Source organism: Cinclus cinclus, chromosome Z (genome assembly GCF_963662255.1).
Source record: "Cinclus cinclus chromosome Z, bCinCin1.1, whole genome shotgun sequence".
NCBI classification, from domain to species: domain Eukaryota; kingdom Metazoa; phylum Chordata; class Aves; order Passeriformes; family Cinclidae; genus Cinclus; species Cinclus cinclus.
This window is the reverse complement of record NC_085084.1, coordinates 10,951,634-10,965,644: the sequence shown is the minus strand read 5'-3', so window position 1 is coordinate 10,965,644 and position 14,011 is coordinate 10,951,634. Positions and strand designations below refer to the sequence as shown.

General features: G+C 36.8%; 1 protein-coding gene across 1 annotated transcript; it reads left to right on the top strand.

Moving 5' to 3' along the window:
• The first annotated feature begins 1,359 nt into the window (after positions 1-1,359).
• On the top strand, positions 1,360-12,533 carry CETN3 (centrin 3). Its single transcript, XM_062513159.1, has 5 exons — positions 1,360-1,389; positions 3,477-3,612; positions 5,353-5,467; positions 8,031-8,222; positions 12,083-12,533. Exons 1-5 carry the CDS (start codon positions 1,373-1,375, stop codon positions 12,124-12,126), a joined length of 504 nt encoding a protein of 167 aa, XP_062369143.1. The 5' UTR covers positions 1,360-1,372; the 3' UTR covers positions 12,127-12,533.
• The last annotated feature ends 1,478 nt before the right edge of the window (positions 12,534-14,011 follow it).

Below are 14,011 nucleotides of genomic sequence, written 5' to 3'. Positions count from 1 at the left end.
ACTGCACAATGTGGTCAGAGCTGGTTATGAAACAGCCCCATTTGTGAAGCAAGACACAGGGACAATTACTTTGTCACAGACCAGAGCACTGAGGCAGCACTTTTCATAAGTGTGAGCTCTCTCATCAGTGATATGAACATTTTCCCCACACAGATATGTAATGTTGACTCACTGACTGTTTTGCAAGACACAAAAATATTAGTGACTGGAACTATACATTAAGGTCTTCAGTTTCCACACAGTACATACTGCTTTCCATCAAATTTTTAGTAAGGCAAAATCTGCCCAAGTGCCAGAAACGCTTCTGTAAATGGTGGTTTTGTGTGCTCCTCCACAGCCCACCGCACCTCCAGCAGTCTGAGTTGAGCAGGTCTGGGGCCATGGAGAGCTCTTCTGACACAGCCACCACACATCCAGGCTACAGCAAGGCCAGTGGTGGCCACAAAATCAGATTTGTTACCCAGTGTGCAACAGGCCAGTAATTACACAGTTGAGGGAGACCTGGATTATTTATTTCAGATATTTGTTGCACAAGCCTGGCTGCTGAGTGGTATTCCATGAATCAAGTGCAACAACTATCAAAACTCTTTAGTATTTATACATTTTATCCAATAAACACATTATAGGCTTCAAGTTACATAGTTCTTTTATTAATTGTTATTCTATCTTGTGTTGGTTAATTATTCTCTTACTTCTCATGCTAATTAGTCCACAAGCCCAGTCCTTCTCTTGAGCTAGTGGGCATCTTGGTCAGTGGTCTGCCAAACCTGGAGACAATTCAGCACAGATGCCGAGTTGCCTTTATTAATTTCTTCCGTATTTTGGGAGTTCTGCCAAAGGAGGTCCCGGTGGCCTGTAAATTCTGAACTGTTTGTCTGACGTCACTGAAACATATCGTGCCCTGTGTCCAAGACCTCAGCAAGGAAATTCCACCGACAGATTTGTCTTTCTAACCCCTGGACATCACTTTGAGCTTGCCTGGTAGCGTCTATCCGCTTCAAGGATTAAAACCTTTTTGTGTCGATTAGGCTTGAAAACCAAGATCAAACATCAAGGAATATCCTTCCTTAGGAAAGCTTTCTCGTGTTGCCCGTTTTGCAGCAGAAGCAGCCCAGCGGCCGAGAGCGCCGGCAGCCATTGCCCGCGCGCACCAGGAAGCACGCCGCCCACGCTGAGTGGCAGGCTCTCAGCAAATAGCAGAGCGTCTAGGGCTCAAAGGCGGGACCTCGTCCACTCGCAGCCAATCAAGCGTCGGTAATTGATGTGGGCGCGGCTTGAGCGGCGTCGCTAAGGGCAGGAGCGCGGCGTCGCCGAGGCTGTGAGGCGGCGGGGCTGTGCGGAGGGGAGGGCACCCGGCGGCGGTGGTGGCACGATGAGCCTGGCCGTCAGGTCTGTACGAGCGGGGCGCTTTCCCGCTTGCCCCGCGCGGGGCCCAGAGCGCGGGCGGGGGTTCCCCGCCTCAGGGCCGCGCCACCGCCGTGTGGGAGGTGCTGGTGGAGTGCGGGGCGCGTCGGGCCGTGGCGGGGCCTGGGTCATCGCCGCCCTTCCCGGTCACGTCTGATCCCTTCGGCGCGGCCGGGAGCGGGTCGGCCCCCGACTGTCTGCCGCGAGAGGGAAGGGTCCGGCGTGTTTGGCCTTGCGGGGCTCGCTTCTGGGTTACCTGATGTGCTTTTTAAAAGCCTGTGAAGAGGCACAGTTAAACTGCTCGGCTTTGTTTTGTTTATAAATCCTGATTTAGTCGCTGTTGCATAAAGGAGTCTGGCTTATGAATCCCAGTACCTAGCAAGTTCTTGTCTTCAAGTGTAATTAATACATTTACATAGCAACTGTGTTTCTTAATTTTCAAGTGTGAGAATTCCGTGCTTAGTATGGTTAAAGTAGTTGCAGAAGTGGCATTGAACTGCCTGTATTTGAGTGCTGCTTTGTCTTTTGATAAATTAATTTTATGCTAAGTACTAAATGAACACTTAAGTACCCTGATTGCTTCTTTGGAAGAGTTCGGTGTTAATCTGCTTTCAGGTTTATAAATGGATTTTTTTATCGTAACTCACAAAATCTGGGCTCCCTGGACCTGAACTACTCTCTCAGCCCTAATTAAGTAGCCAGCTCAAAGTTATTTTGGTCCTTCCAAGATCTGTAGTAATCCAAAGCCTGTGGATTTGTCTCTGTTTGCCAGTTAAGGACGTCTTACTCTTTGTGAGTATTGTGGTTTGAAGCAGGCTCAGCCTTTGCAGCTTGCACTTTTCTTGTCTGTATTTGGGATTTTTGCTTCAGTGCTTGCTGAAAGCTAAGTCTCAATAAATGTTTAATTTTAGGTTTTGATTAAAATTTTCACAATTTTAACAAAGAAGGACATAAAGCAGCTTATTAGAGGGGATTTGGAAAGTTAATCTTACGAAGTTTTCACTGATCAGTAACCTTTATGTGTTCTACACTAGGTGATACAGCACACATTCTGCCTCTGGCAAAAGGACAAATGAACATAAAAAGCCTTTTCCTGACAGTATAACATAAACCATACAGTGATTTTGGTTAGGAAGGATTTACAGGAGTCATCTAATCCAGCTTCCTGATCACAGCAACTTCTACGTAAAGCTGGCTGAGGATGCTAAGCACCTTTTATAGTTAGGTTCAGAAAATTTCTGAAGATGGAGACTCCTTCCCAGTGGAACTGTTCTAGCACATCACCACACTTGTTAGGAAAGTGTTTCCCCTTAGATCCAACTGCAGTTTCTCCTTCAGCTGCAGTTTTTTCCCTTAAATTTTATAGGCACTGTCTCTTACCCTTTTACTCTGCTTCTCTGAAAATGCAAACTTATTCCTAGGCTATCTGAAGAAAAATCTTTGAGCAAGGTTTGCTGATTTGGGAGGCTTGTCTCTTGTATATACCAAAACAAAGCAAAAAAAAAAAAAATCTTCAAAACACTGTGTATGTGTGGGATCTAAAGGATTTAAAAAACCCCCAAACCCTGCAAGTACCATTTATCCAAGAACTGTTATAGGCAGCAAAGCTGATTTGTAGTACCTAAAGCCAGCTTTAGTAGCCAGCCTGTCTGGCCTAGTTTGTCTTCCACTGGCCTGTCTGTCCCCAAATTTATTTTATTTTTTTAAGCTACACTGTGGAAACCAACTGTTTTCATGAGTTGCATCATTTCAACTGCTAATCTAGTTTGTAACCTCAGGAAGCCTTTTTAGCTGGTAATGTTTCTACCTTCTTTTTTTGGTGCTGCTTATTAACAAAAATGCCTGTGCTGATTTTATTTTGGGTGGGGGACTGGCGGTATCATTCAGATTTCACAAGGGAATTGTCTATTTCATATGTCATTTTAAATTGGGAATACAGGCTGGGAAAATACTGTCTACATAAAGTGGTGATTCCTGAAACTATCGTGAGTTTCTTATTGGTGGAAAAGTTATCTACAGTGGCATCTTCCTAGTAGAAATCTGTTACACTGTATTTATTTCCCTTTATATAGGAATGAACTCTCAGCAGATAAAACTAAAAAGAAGAAAAGACGAGAACTGACTGAGGAACAGAAGCAAGAAATTAAAGATGCCTTTGAATTGTTTGATACGGACAAAGATAGAGCAATAAATTACCATGAATTAAAGGTAGAAGTTTTCTTTCGTTTAAGCAGTTTTATAGCAGATAATATATCTGTTCCATTGTGAGTTCTTAAGATGCTGGCTCTATCTTTAAAAACTTCCTTCAAGATGTCTTGCTGGGTTAAAGGAGTGAGGAAAAAAACCAAAAAAAACACAGGAGGTACTCCATTGGTGTAAGAATAAGCTTTTCTTCCCACTTTATATACTTAATGCGATAACAGAATTGCTGTAGTATTCTAAATAACCCCGGTATAATTGCCTACCAGGGATAAGCTTGGACAGATGACCAGGTGGGAGAAAACTATTGAAAAACCATTTGACAATTTTTTAAGATGTTTTATAACCTAGAGCTTGGTGTTGGTTTCAGATGTGTAGATAAAAGGTGTAAATCAGATTTGTAAAGCTGTTGACAACAAGCCAGAGCTTTACCTGTATTTTTCAAAGGAAAGCCTATGATTTGTAGAAATAAGGTGTGGTTTTTGCTCTGTGTATGGGAAGCTCAGTAGTTGCCCTTCCCAAAGAAGGACGTTCCTAATGATAACTATTAGCAGATGGAGTTTAGGATGTCTTTCTGAATAAGGCCTCTGACCTGAAAGTCTGCAGAGTTGTAAATGAGGTTCACTAAACTCACCTTAAATCTTTTATGCATTTTTATTCTATGTAAGGCATTGAGAGCAAAAAGTAGCTTTGGAGAGGCCAGTGTTTCAGTCATATATAGGGTGAAGTTTTCTTTTGAAAGAATGCCTAATTGAGTGTATTGGCCCTACATTCTGGCTCTACCAAGTAACACGAAGAAGGAAAAAAGTCTTATTTTTACGTAATTTGCTGTTATAGGAATGTGTTAAGTAGAACAGTTCCCTTCTCTTTATTTCAGAGTTCACATATTTTATCTTTCCTGGAAGCCACTGCGACTAGGGTTGTGCTGGTGACTCTCTTGGTTATGGTTATGCTTTTTCTGGTTATGTTAAGCTTTGCATTCCTAGCTGTCATGGTTACTTGAAAAGCTCTTTCTTAGCTGTCTAATTAAATATTATCACCCTGAAGGTATTACTGTGAAAGAGCAGAAATACATAAAGAAATACATAAAGAGATAAATATTTATCTCCTTCTCTACAAAATCAGCATATAGCATAAATTTTTTAATAACTACTTCAGTGGTTTTCCTTGTGTGGGTAGCCTATATTCATCAGTTCAGAAGTAGTCAGGGTAGTGTGTGCTTAGAAATTACCATCTAAGGTGAAATGAGAAACTAAATGTGGACTCCTAAGCTTATGGAAAATTAAAACATAGGTTGGCTTCTGTGTCTGACTGGAAAAGCAGTTAAAAGTCTTCTAGGACTTCTAAATCCATGGACATAACACACTTATCTGAAAAATGAAGAGTAATTTGCAGAATGATTTTCAGTTTTGTCTTTAAAAGATAAGATTTTGAAATGGTTTTGAAAGTGAGCAATAAATGTACTTGTCCTAAGGTGCATTTGGTCCAGTCTGTAAAATCCCTGAAAATGCAAGGTGTTTTTTTTTCCCCTCACTGTAACTAGATGTGTCATTTCCTAAAAGTAGTTCTAAATGGTTTCAATATCTCAGGCTCTTTCCCTTTTACTTATTTTATTTATTATTGCTATTAAACCATTGATATGCTCTTTTTCTCTTGGGCAAGAAGGTAATTACTGAAATTAAAAGGAAAATCTGATAAATCTTTATTTTGATCCTTATCTGTGGTTGCACTTCCATTTTATTCCAAAAGGTGGCAATGAGGGCCTTGGGTTTTGATGTGAAAAAAGCTGATGTCCTGAAAATACTTAAAGATTATGATCGAGATTCAACAGGCAAGATCACCTTTGAAGATTTTAATGAAGTTGGTATGTCTTTGATTGTGCTTCTACCTCTAGAGATATTTAGCCTATAATAGTGAGTACAATTTCAAAACCATACTTTGTAGACTTCTTCAATTATTTAGTAAGAAATAGAAGTGGGAGATTTAATATTTTGCTTAATATAGGTCAATAGTGAAGGAAGATAAATATTTGTTTTCTGATTTCTTAATTTGATATATAGAGGGAATGATAGCTACAGTATAAAAAGAAGTAGGGTGTACATAATCTCTTTCAAGTTTACACAGAGGAATAAATGCTAGTTTTAAGTGTAGGTGTTCTTGTCTTGTTCAAGGATCTCTGTAAGATTCTTCTTCCTGTTAGAAAAGGTATTTGGCATTGAATTTCATTGGAAGGAGTGCATATGCAGATAATCAGACTACAGATGTCATAGATAAAAAAGATGAGAGAAATTGAAGTAAAGATTCAGTATATTTATATGGATTATATATAATATACAGATTTAAAGTATTGTACTACAAGAATTTTCAACTGTTGATGAAGCCAGTAGAATTAGTTGTTCCTTTCATCTGTAATTTGTGTGTTGTGGAATTTTATGTACTTTGAGTATACAGTGATCTGCAGGATTTTTAGATCTGATGTTTCTTTGAAGGTTTTAGGGGATTTTTGTTTATGCATAATCTATGTTTTTGCATACGATATATGTTTAACAAAAAGTAATCTGTGTGGGTTTAAATTTTCAGTTCTAATGTCCATTATGTATAGTTCATTATGATCATGATAGTCCATTTCTTCAAAGTATTATATTTCTGTAGATTTATGAAACAAAATGCCCAAACCCCCCTAGTATTTGCTCTTGGCTACAAATAGCATTCATCTTAATATAGTAAAAGAAGTAGTAATTGGAATATGGCAACATTTAATTGTTTAACAGGTTAGTACTGGACAAAATGTCTTGTTAATGACAGGTAATATTTTTGTAGTTGTATTCCAGGTAAGAGAACATTATTTTTGTTTGTTTCTGATTTATAAAGCCTATGTGGAAGCATTAGAAAGAAAATGAACGTAATGATTTGATAGTAATGCTAGTCTTAAAATTACATCATTATGCTGTAATACTATGTAAAATGAATATACTGTAGTTGCCATGCAATTACTTTTTTTAATTCCTGATGTCCAGTCCTGTTCATTGTTCCCTTGTTTTGTCCTGGCCATCAATATCAACAGTCATTTAGTGCTGCAAGAAGCCAGGAAAATTCTTGTAGAAAGCACAGTATATACTTGGGAGGGGATTGAATCTGTTGGAAAACTTGAGTTGAGGTAACATGCTGCTGTGGTGCCATATGACCTTGACACAGACTTAAATATGTATCACTTCTAACAGAAAGACTGGGGAGTTAGATAAAATAGGTTATTGAGACATTTATTCTGAAGAGCTGCTGAATATAGTTAAGTGATTCTTGAGCCATCAATTTCTCTTAATTTAATGTTCAACTGAAATATATAAAGATGCAATTATATTTTGTCTCCTATAGCTTTGTATTTAGAGACATTTTATTGTTTTTCAGTTTCTTTTTGCCACAAAAGGTAGCATTTTTCAAATGTGATATTGTCATGCAGCAATGTTGTTTTAAAAGAAAATATTTAAATTTTGGGTATATCTGCAAACATATAAACTTGATTGCTTTAGTTGGCTTATATGAACATGAAAAATTCTTTCCTCTCAAGTTTGCTGATGGTAAGTGGTTCTTTACGTGCAAACAGTGTTGATGTGATTTTAATGGCTTGGTAATACAAGACTAGCAGGTACAAAGATTGGAGATACATTATTGTTGGTTGGTCTGAAGTAATGACTAGAAAAAAAATATTTAATGAGGCAGGTTTGTATTTTGTTTTGGAAACTGACAAATGGTTGTCTTGAAAAGAAATTATAAAGGCTGAAAAATCCTTTCAGGAAAAAAAAAACAAACCATCTTGTAATTCATAACAGCATCCTTTTCATACCCCCTGTACTTAGTCTTTTTTTTTTTTTGTTTTCAGGTTTGGGGGGGTGGGATGGGGTTGGTTAGTTGGGTTATGGGGCCTTTTAGTGTTAGTGTGGTTTTATATTTAAAAGAGAGGTTCCGTGTGGATGTTTCTCTTCACTTACTGTTTCAGTGTTCTCACAACTCAAAATTCTATCCTGATGAAAACACATAAAGTAAAAAAAAAAAAAAAAAAAATCACACCTTCATCTAAAAGAGTTGATCGTGGGGTTTTTTTCTGAGAATTTGGAATTTTGAAAGAGAGGCATGCTGTGTATGCTTTTAATTCCAGTTGGAAGGTGTGTGAAAAGTATGACTTTGTCTGAACTGCCATGCAGCTTTCTACTGCAGCAGTTATTTCCCAAAGAGGACAACTCAGCTTGGAAAAAGAGAGGTGAGAAAGAGAGGTCAGATAACAGCCAAACAAATGCACACACTGAATTCTGTAGAAATGTAAGAAACAGGTGACATCAGACGTGTGTTCTTCATATTGTCGTAGTTTGCAAAGGTCATTCTAAGTTTACTGTCCAGAATTTTTTAATCTAACTTACGTATCCTTCTTCTAGTAACAGATTGGATATTAGACAGAGACCCACAAGAAGAAATCCTCAAGGCATTCAAGTTGTTTGATGATGATGACTCTGGTAAAATAAGTCTGAGAAACTTGCGCCGGGTTGCTAGAGAGTTGGGTGAAAATATATCTGATGAAGAACTGCGAGCTATGATTGAAGAATTTGATAAGGATGGAGATGGAGAAAGTATGTGCTGGCAAATAAAATACCATATAATCTTGTTCTTAATTTTGTTCCCTTTTCAGGTTTTATTTTGTTGTCAAAAAACCCTCTTTAATTTCCTTTTAGATTACATTCATTTCAAACATAATTTAGCTTACAAATAATGCAGACAATTGCTTTTGATGCTGCTAATCCTGGAGTCTGAGAATTGAGTTGATTCACCATGAGCTCTTGCTCAACCAATGTCTATTAAAAGATGAGTGGAAGTGTAGTTGAAAGTAGAAATAAGAGATTCTGTGTACCTACATTACATTTTAATTTCCTAGTAAATCAGTGAAAGTATTAAAGTGCTGAGAGAAGGTCTTTGGATCACTTACTCAATATATCTTAAGAGGTGATGTGTCATTATTATGCTTTCAGAGTTGGATATGGAGCATTAAGCTAATAAATCATGCTGGAAGTAGCCTGAGTCTATGTAGGATCAGCTTGGATGGCTCTTTAACATGCTTCTGAGCCTTGGAGTGCTGAAAAGCATAGTGTGAAGAATGGCTCTGCAACTGAAAAGGTCCGTGCAGAGAAGACTGCAGAAGCCTAGATAGACAAAGAATGAATTAGAAAATCAAGTTTGATACTATAAATCACTGTGTTAAATCACTGTGAACACTGAAATTTAAAAGACTTTTTCATTGTCTTCAAAATGTTACTTTTACATTAGAAACTGTAATGTTGACTGGTGCCGAGTCTGAGACAGAGACACAGCACTCTATGATTCATGTGACAAAAAGCACTTTATTGTTCTTTGCTTCACCTTAAATACCCATCTTAATGTTCCTTGGCAAGCACTTACGATTGGTTGAAAGTTCAGGCTGCTCAGCTCTCAGACCAATAGCTTCTGCAGTTTATGCTGGAACTTGTTGGGTCAAATCCCTGTCTGGTTCCAAATCTGTCCTATCACTGTTCTCTGGAGGCTTGTCTGTCAGACCCACCTGCTTCTCCCCTGTACGGCTGAATCAATTTCCCAGCAACAAGCCAGCTTATACTGTGGCAAGAAACCTTAATACCTGAATTTTGAGGATCACTCATTTAAGACCTTGTACCTAAAGAGTGTATCAGTCCATCGAACGCTATTCTTACAAGGGTGGTGACTCACATCTGAGATTTCACTAGCAGATCACCAGTTTTTCCTGTGACAGTGATATTTATGCTTCTGAGCATCTATTGAACTCAAAACTCACATGTACTAGTGGAAAAAAATTGTGTTGTCAGCCTTTTCACAGGTAGTCTTCTATGCTATTCAACATAGGTATTATTTGTTTTGCTCACAGCTGTAGATGTTAGTTAAAGAATTTTTTGTGCAAATATGTTTTGTCATGTGTTGATCTCCTGGAGCTGCCAAATGAGATGTCAGAATTGTGGATCAATGTTCTTTCGTCACATTGCTGTTTGGGTACTACAAATGGAACATAGTTTGTTTCAGGAATGTTATTGAGTCATAATTATTTTGTGTCAGTGCTACATTTTTTTAAATCAAATTGATCATCTAAGACTAAGTGGCTCTGTTTCCTCTTACTCAGTCATCCATTCATTGTCTTTGTTAGAGCAGTCAAGCAGAAGATTGAATATGGAAGATTGATAGCATGATGATTGTGTCTGCTAATGTTTATCCTTAAAGTTCCATGTGTTTTTTGTTTTTTAAAGAAAACTGAGGCTGTTCCTAGCTTTTTAAAAGATTCATTCTGAAAAAGTAGATTATCCTGTGAATCACCATTTCATTTGTCTTCAAACACCTTGGTCATATGGTAAAATCTTGCTGTCATCTAATTCTCTTTCCTTTTCCTGCCCTCAAAAAAAATCTGAAACTGTTAATTATTAGCATTTTTTATTGATCTGCCAAATACAGGAATAATACCACTTTTAGTTAGCATCTTCATTACTTTAGAGAGATTGTTTTGCTCACAGTGAAATAAGGTATCTTGTAGGGTACTCAGGTTATATGAACCCTTATGTTCCCAGCAAAACCACTAAACCTTACTGTTAGGCTATATACAGATTTCTGTAAAAGAATGTATATTTTATATATTTTTGTCTCCCTTAAATAGGCAGATCTTATTTTGGTATTCCTGGGTTTAATAATTGTTTCTGATTTTGAGCACAATTAACTTTAGGAACTCCATGGTGTCAGTTAATGCAGTTTTGATCATCTTGTGTAGATGGAAACACAATCCAGTCTTGTGTCTGGGATTTTGGCATAGAATTAAGAGAAGTACTCAAACCCATCACTGAAAAAAATGTGCACCTTTTATTCTCAAGATTCTAATTCAATGTTATCTTTATATTGGCTGTGATATTAGTTTGTTTTTTTATGATTTTCTATGTTACGGAGTTGAGGAAATTCTGATGCCATGAAAAAGCTTCTGCTTCCATGGTGTTTAACTTGTGAACAGCTCCTGCATCTGAAGAGGATTAATTTGGATTACTTGGGTAACTAGGAATTGTAACTACACTGCTTTTTGAAGTTTCTTTGAAATTTGTTTGTCATCATAGTGTTGTATTTCCACTTTGCAGAAGGGTTTCAGGTATGTTGTAAACCAGAGAATATTTTTGAGATAATGTTTGAATTTGAGCTGTTACTGTATTGTTACTATGATAAAGCTGTGGAATTGCTTTTAAAGTCATACAGTGACAGTATTTTTGTGTCTTAGAACTAGATGTAGCTATGTGATGGACTGGTGTTTCAGAGCATAGGGCCTTAAGCTACGCTAAATCTACTTGTTTCCTATTTTTACATGCATCACAGTAGGACATATTTTGGTCTTTTTTTATTATTATTCTTTAACGTAGTTGAATTTCTTTAATTTTCTTCTAGCTGTGAATATAGTTCTTTCTTTGCAGTGCTTCATTTAGGAATAGCTTGGTTTGTTGTCTGGGGTGAATAATTGTCAGGGCTTGTATGTGTCTTGTCTTTTCCATACCACCGACTTAGTCTAATCATTCCCCACTACAGTAATTAGTTGCAGAGTGAACATATTCACTGGATAGCTCTAACTGCTCTTCTACAGTGGCTGTGTTTTAACATATGAGTAAATATGAGTCAGTACCTCAGGTTTAACTGCAGCAAAATAATTAATGAATGGTATTTAATGTATCATTATGACTTAATGTCTTCAAGTGCATTTGTGTAAAATCTCTGTTAATTATTAATGAGGAATAATGAAAGTTCAGATGGGGAAAGGCTCATCAAATGTCTATTTTAAATTTAGCTAATTTATGGAATAATTGCTAAATTATCTTAAAATTTGTTTTATATTTGTATTTGGCATATGTTAAAGGTCAGGAATGCTATTGGAATAGCATTGTTTAACCTGTGATAGTAGATTGGACAGAAGTGTTTTGAATTATGATTTTAAGTGTAAAACTGAATTCAGTCATAATTAGCTGAGGTATTGTTACTTGAAAAGTACTTAATAAAATTTAGGTACCATTCTTAACATTTTTATTAAACCTTTAAAATAATACTATTTTGCATAACTGTCTTACATATGTTTCTCAGGGGTTTTTTTTCTATCATGTTTCACTTTTAGAATATTTTTAAACAATATAAGTGATTATAGGTGAGCTAGATTCTGACTTTAGTATTCCACATTATAAAGCTTGCATTCTGAGTTCATGTTGCATTAAAAAAAACTGTGCAAAACTCTTGTTCCAGAAGCAAACTTGTAAACACTTGGCACTTAGAGTAATGGATCAGGTGCAACAAATTCTAACAGAGAAGCCTTTAAGTGAAGTACACATATGCATTATTTTATTTTACAACTGTAAAATTGTTGTTTGCTGTTTGTCTAATGATTTTCTTTTTTCCCCCCTTTTCTTGTTTTTTTTTACAGTCAATCAAGAAGAATTTATTGCTATTATGACTGGAGATATTTAGCATTAGAAGAACAGAAATTAACTCGCAAAAGGGAGGAGTTGTTGGCAGCTTCCATTGCAATGTTTTATACTTTCATTTATTTCAGTAGCTGGAGTGGTACAGAAAGTTACTTGTGACAGGACCAAAATGAAAATGGGTTACATGCACTGATAATTTACTACTTTGCATCATTAAATATTATCACTAGAATAATTGATGTAATATTTTAGAACAAGTAAGTAATGCTGCATTTCAGAATGTTTGAGTAACTTTATAAAATAGCCTTGTTTCAGATTTCTAAATTGTATCATAAGAACTTTTTGAGGTTCTTGACTTTGTGTTAGCTTTAGTTGAGGCCTTAGTTTTGATACATAAGGTTTGAAAAAAATTCCATTTTAATAAAATGTTCTTTACTACTACTTGAAAGTCTTATTATTGTAGTTCTGTCTGAGCTGAACTAGAAGGGACAATGATTCAGAGAATTTTTTTTCTTTTTTAATTTATAAGCTTTTACTTCTTTTAGATGAACTGCAACATTAAATGAGCAAGCATGTGCATCTTTCAAGATGCAATTTATTAATTCTCTTAGCCCGGTATGATAATAAATTACATGCAACTATGCATGATGATAAACTGATATCAAACAATGCTTAAATCACTCAGATATAAGCCAGCAATTCTCTCTCCAGTATCCACAGTTCTGATAGTTGTGGAGACAATTACTGTGGCAAACTTCCTGCAAGCTGAGTAGTATGCTTTGGAATCTAACTGCAAAAACATATGTCATGAAGTATAAAACATATTTTAAAAATCCTTTTAAAAACCTGCAACAAACCCCCCAACTCCTAACCAGTATTTTGCAATCGCACAAGTTTTGTTTGGGAGGTGGATATTTAGGGGAAAAGATTCAGTGTTTGGGACTGAGCTACATGGATGTCTCTTAACAAGTATTTTCTAGGATCAATACAAGAATTGTCCAGTTCAGTAGCTTCTGACTTTGCTTTTAATTTTTTCTGTAAACTGATTCAGGGACACTTTTAGTTTATGCAGACAATCAAAGTGATAAAGAACTGGAAAGGTCTGTTAGTAGTCTTCAAAAAACTTTTTCCTCAAAAATCCTACCTTTGAATGTGCCAAGTGTTCTAACATGTTGCAGTGGCCTTTATTGGGATAGTGCCCTCTCTAGACGGCTGGTATTTATTTTTTGATAGGTGAAAAAATACACTTACTGTGCATGACTCTCCCAGTAAGATGTATTTCATAAGAAGCTTTTGCAATATGTTTGGTAAACCTTACTTTGTTCTCGTGGACAGGGCAGCATTTGTTAGGGGCCAGGTAATAATAATATAAGGCTCTATAAACACAGACCAGTGACCTGGAGAGAGGTCTTGAAAGTCGCTCAGACTGGGATTGACACAGAAGAAGGGAAAAAGAAACAATCAGAATAGTGATACTCTCTCAATGTTTGGTTTTACTTTTTTCTTCATTGTTCTGGAGACTTTAGCATTTTAAAACAATGTTCTGTGCTGATGACTGGTGATCTCGCAGTTTTGTGTACTGGGGTTGTTGCAATTCCTGTTGACTTTTCTTGATATTCACCCCCTGACAATAATTGTGACATAAGAGACCAGAGCTTGGTAAGATCTAATCTCTGAACTCAACTGTCAGCTCGGCCCCAGCACTGATGCTACATTCAGTTCTGTGTGTTTCGTGGGGCTCACACCTATCCTGGTACTTTCTTTGTAGTTCTCTTGGTGAATCATAGGATACAGATTCCCTGTTTTTTCCTTCTGTTTTCTTTCTTTGCCTGATATCATAGAGGAAGAGAGTAATTTGGTGGCATGTTTTATCATCTCTCTTGTAGAATAGTGCCAAGGTTCAGCAGTCATCACTACGTATGTAATAG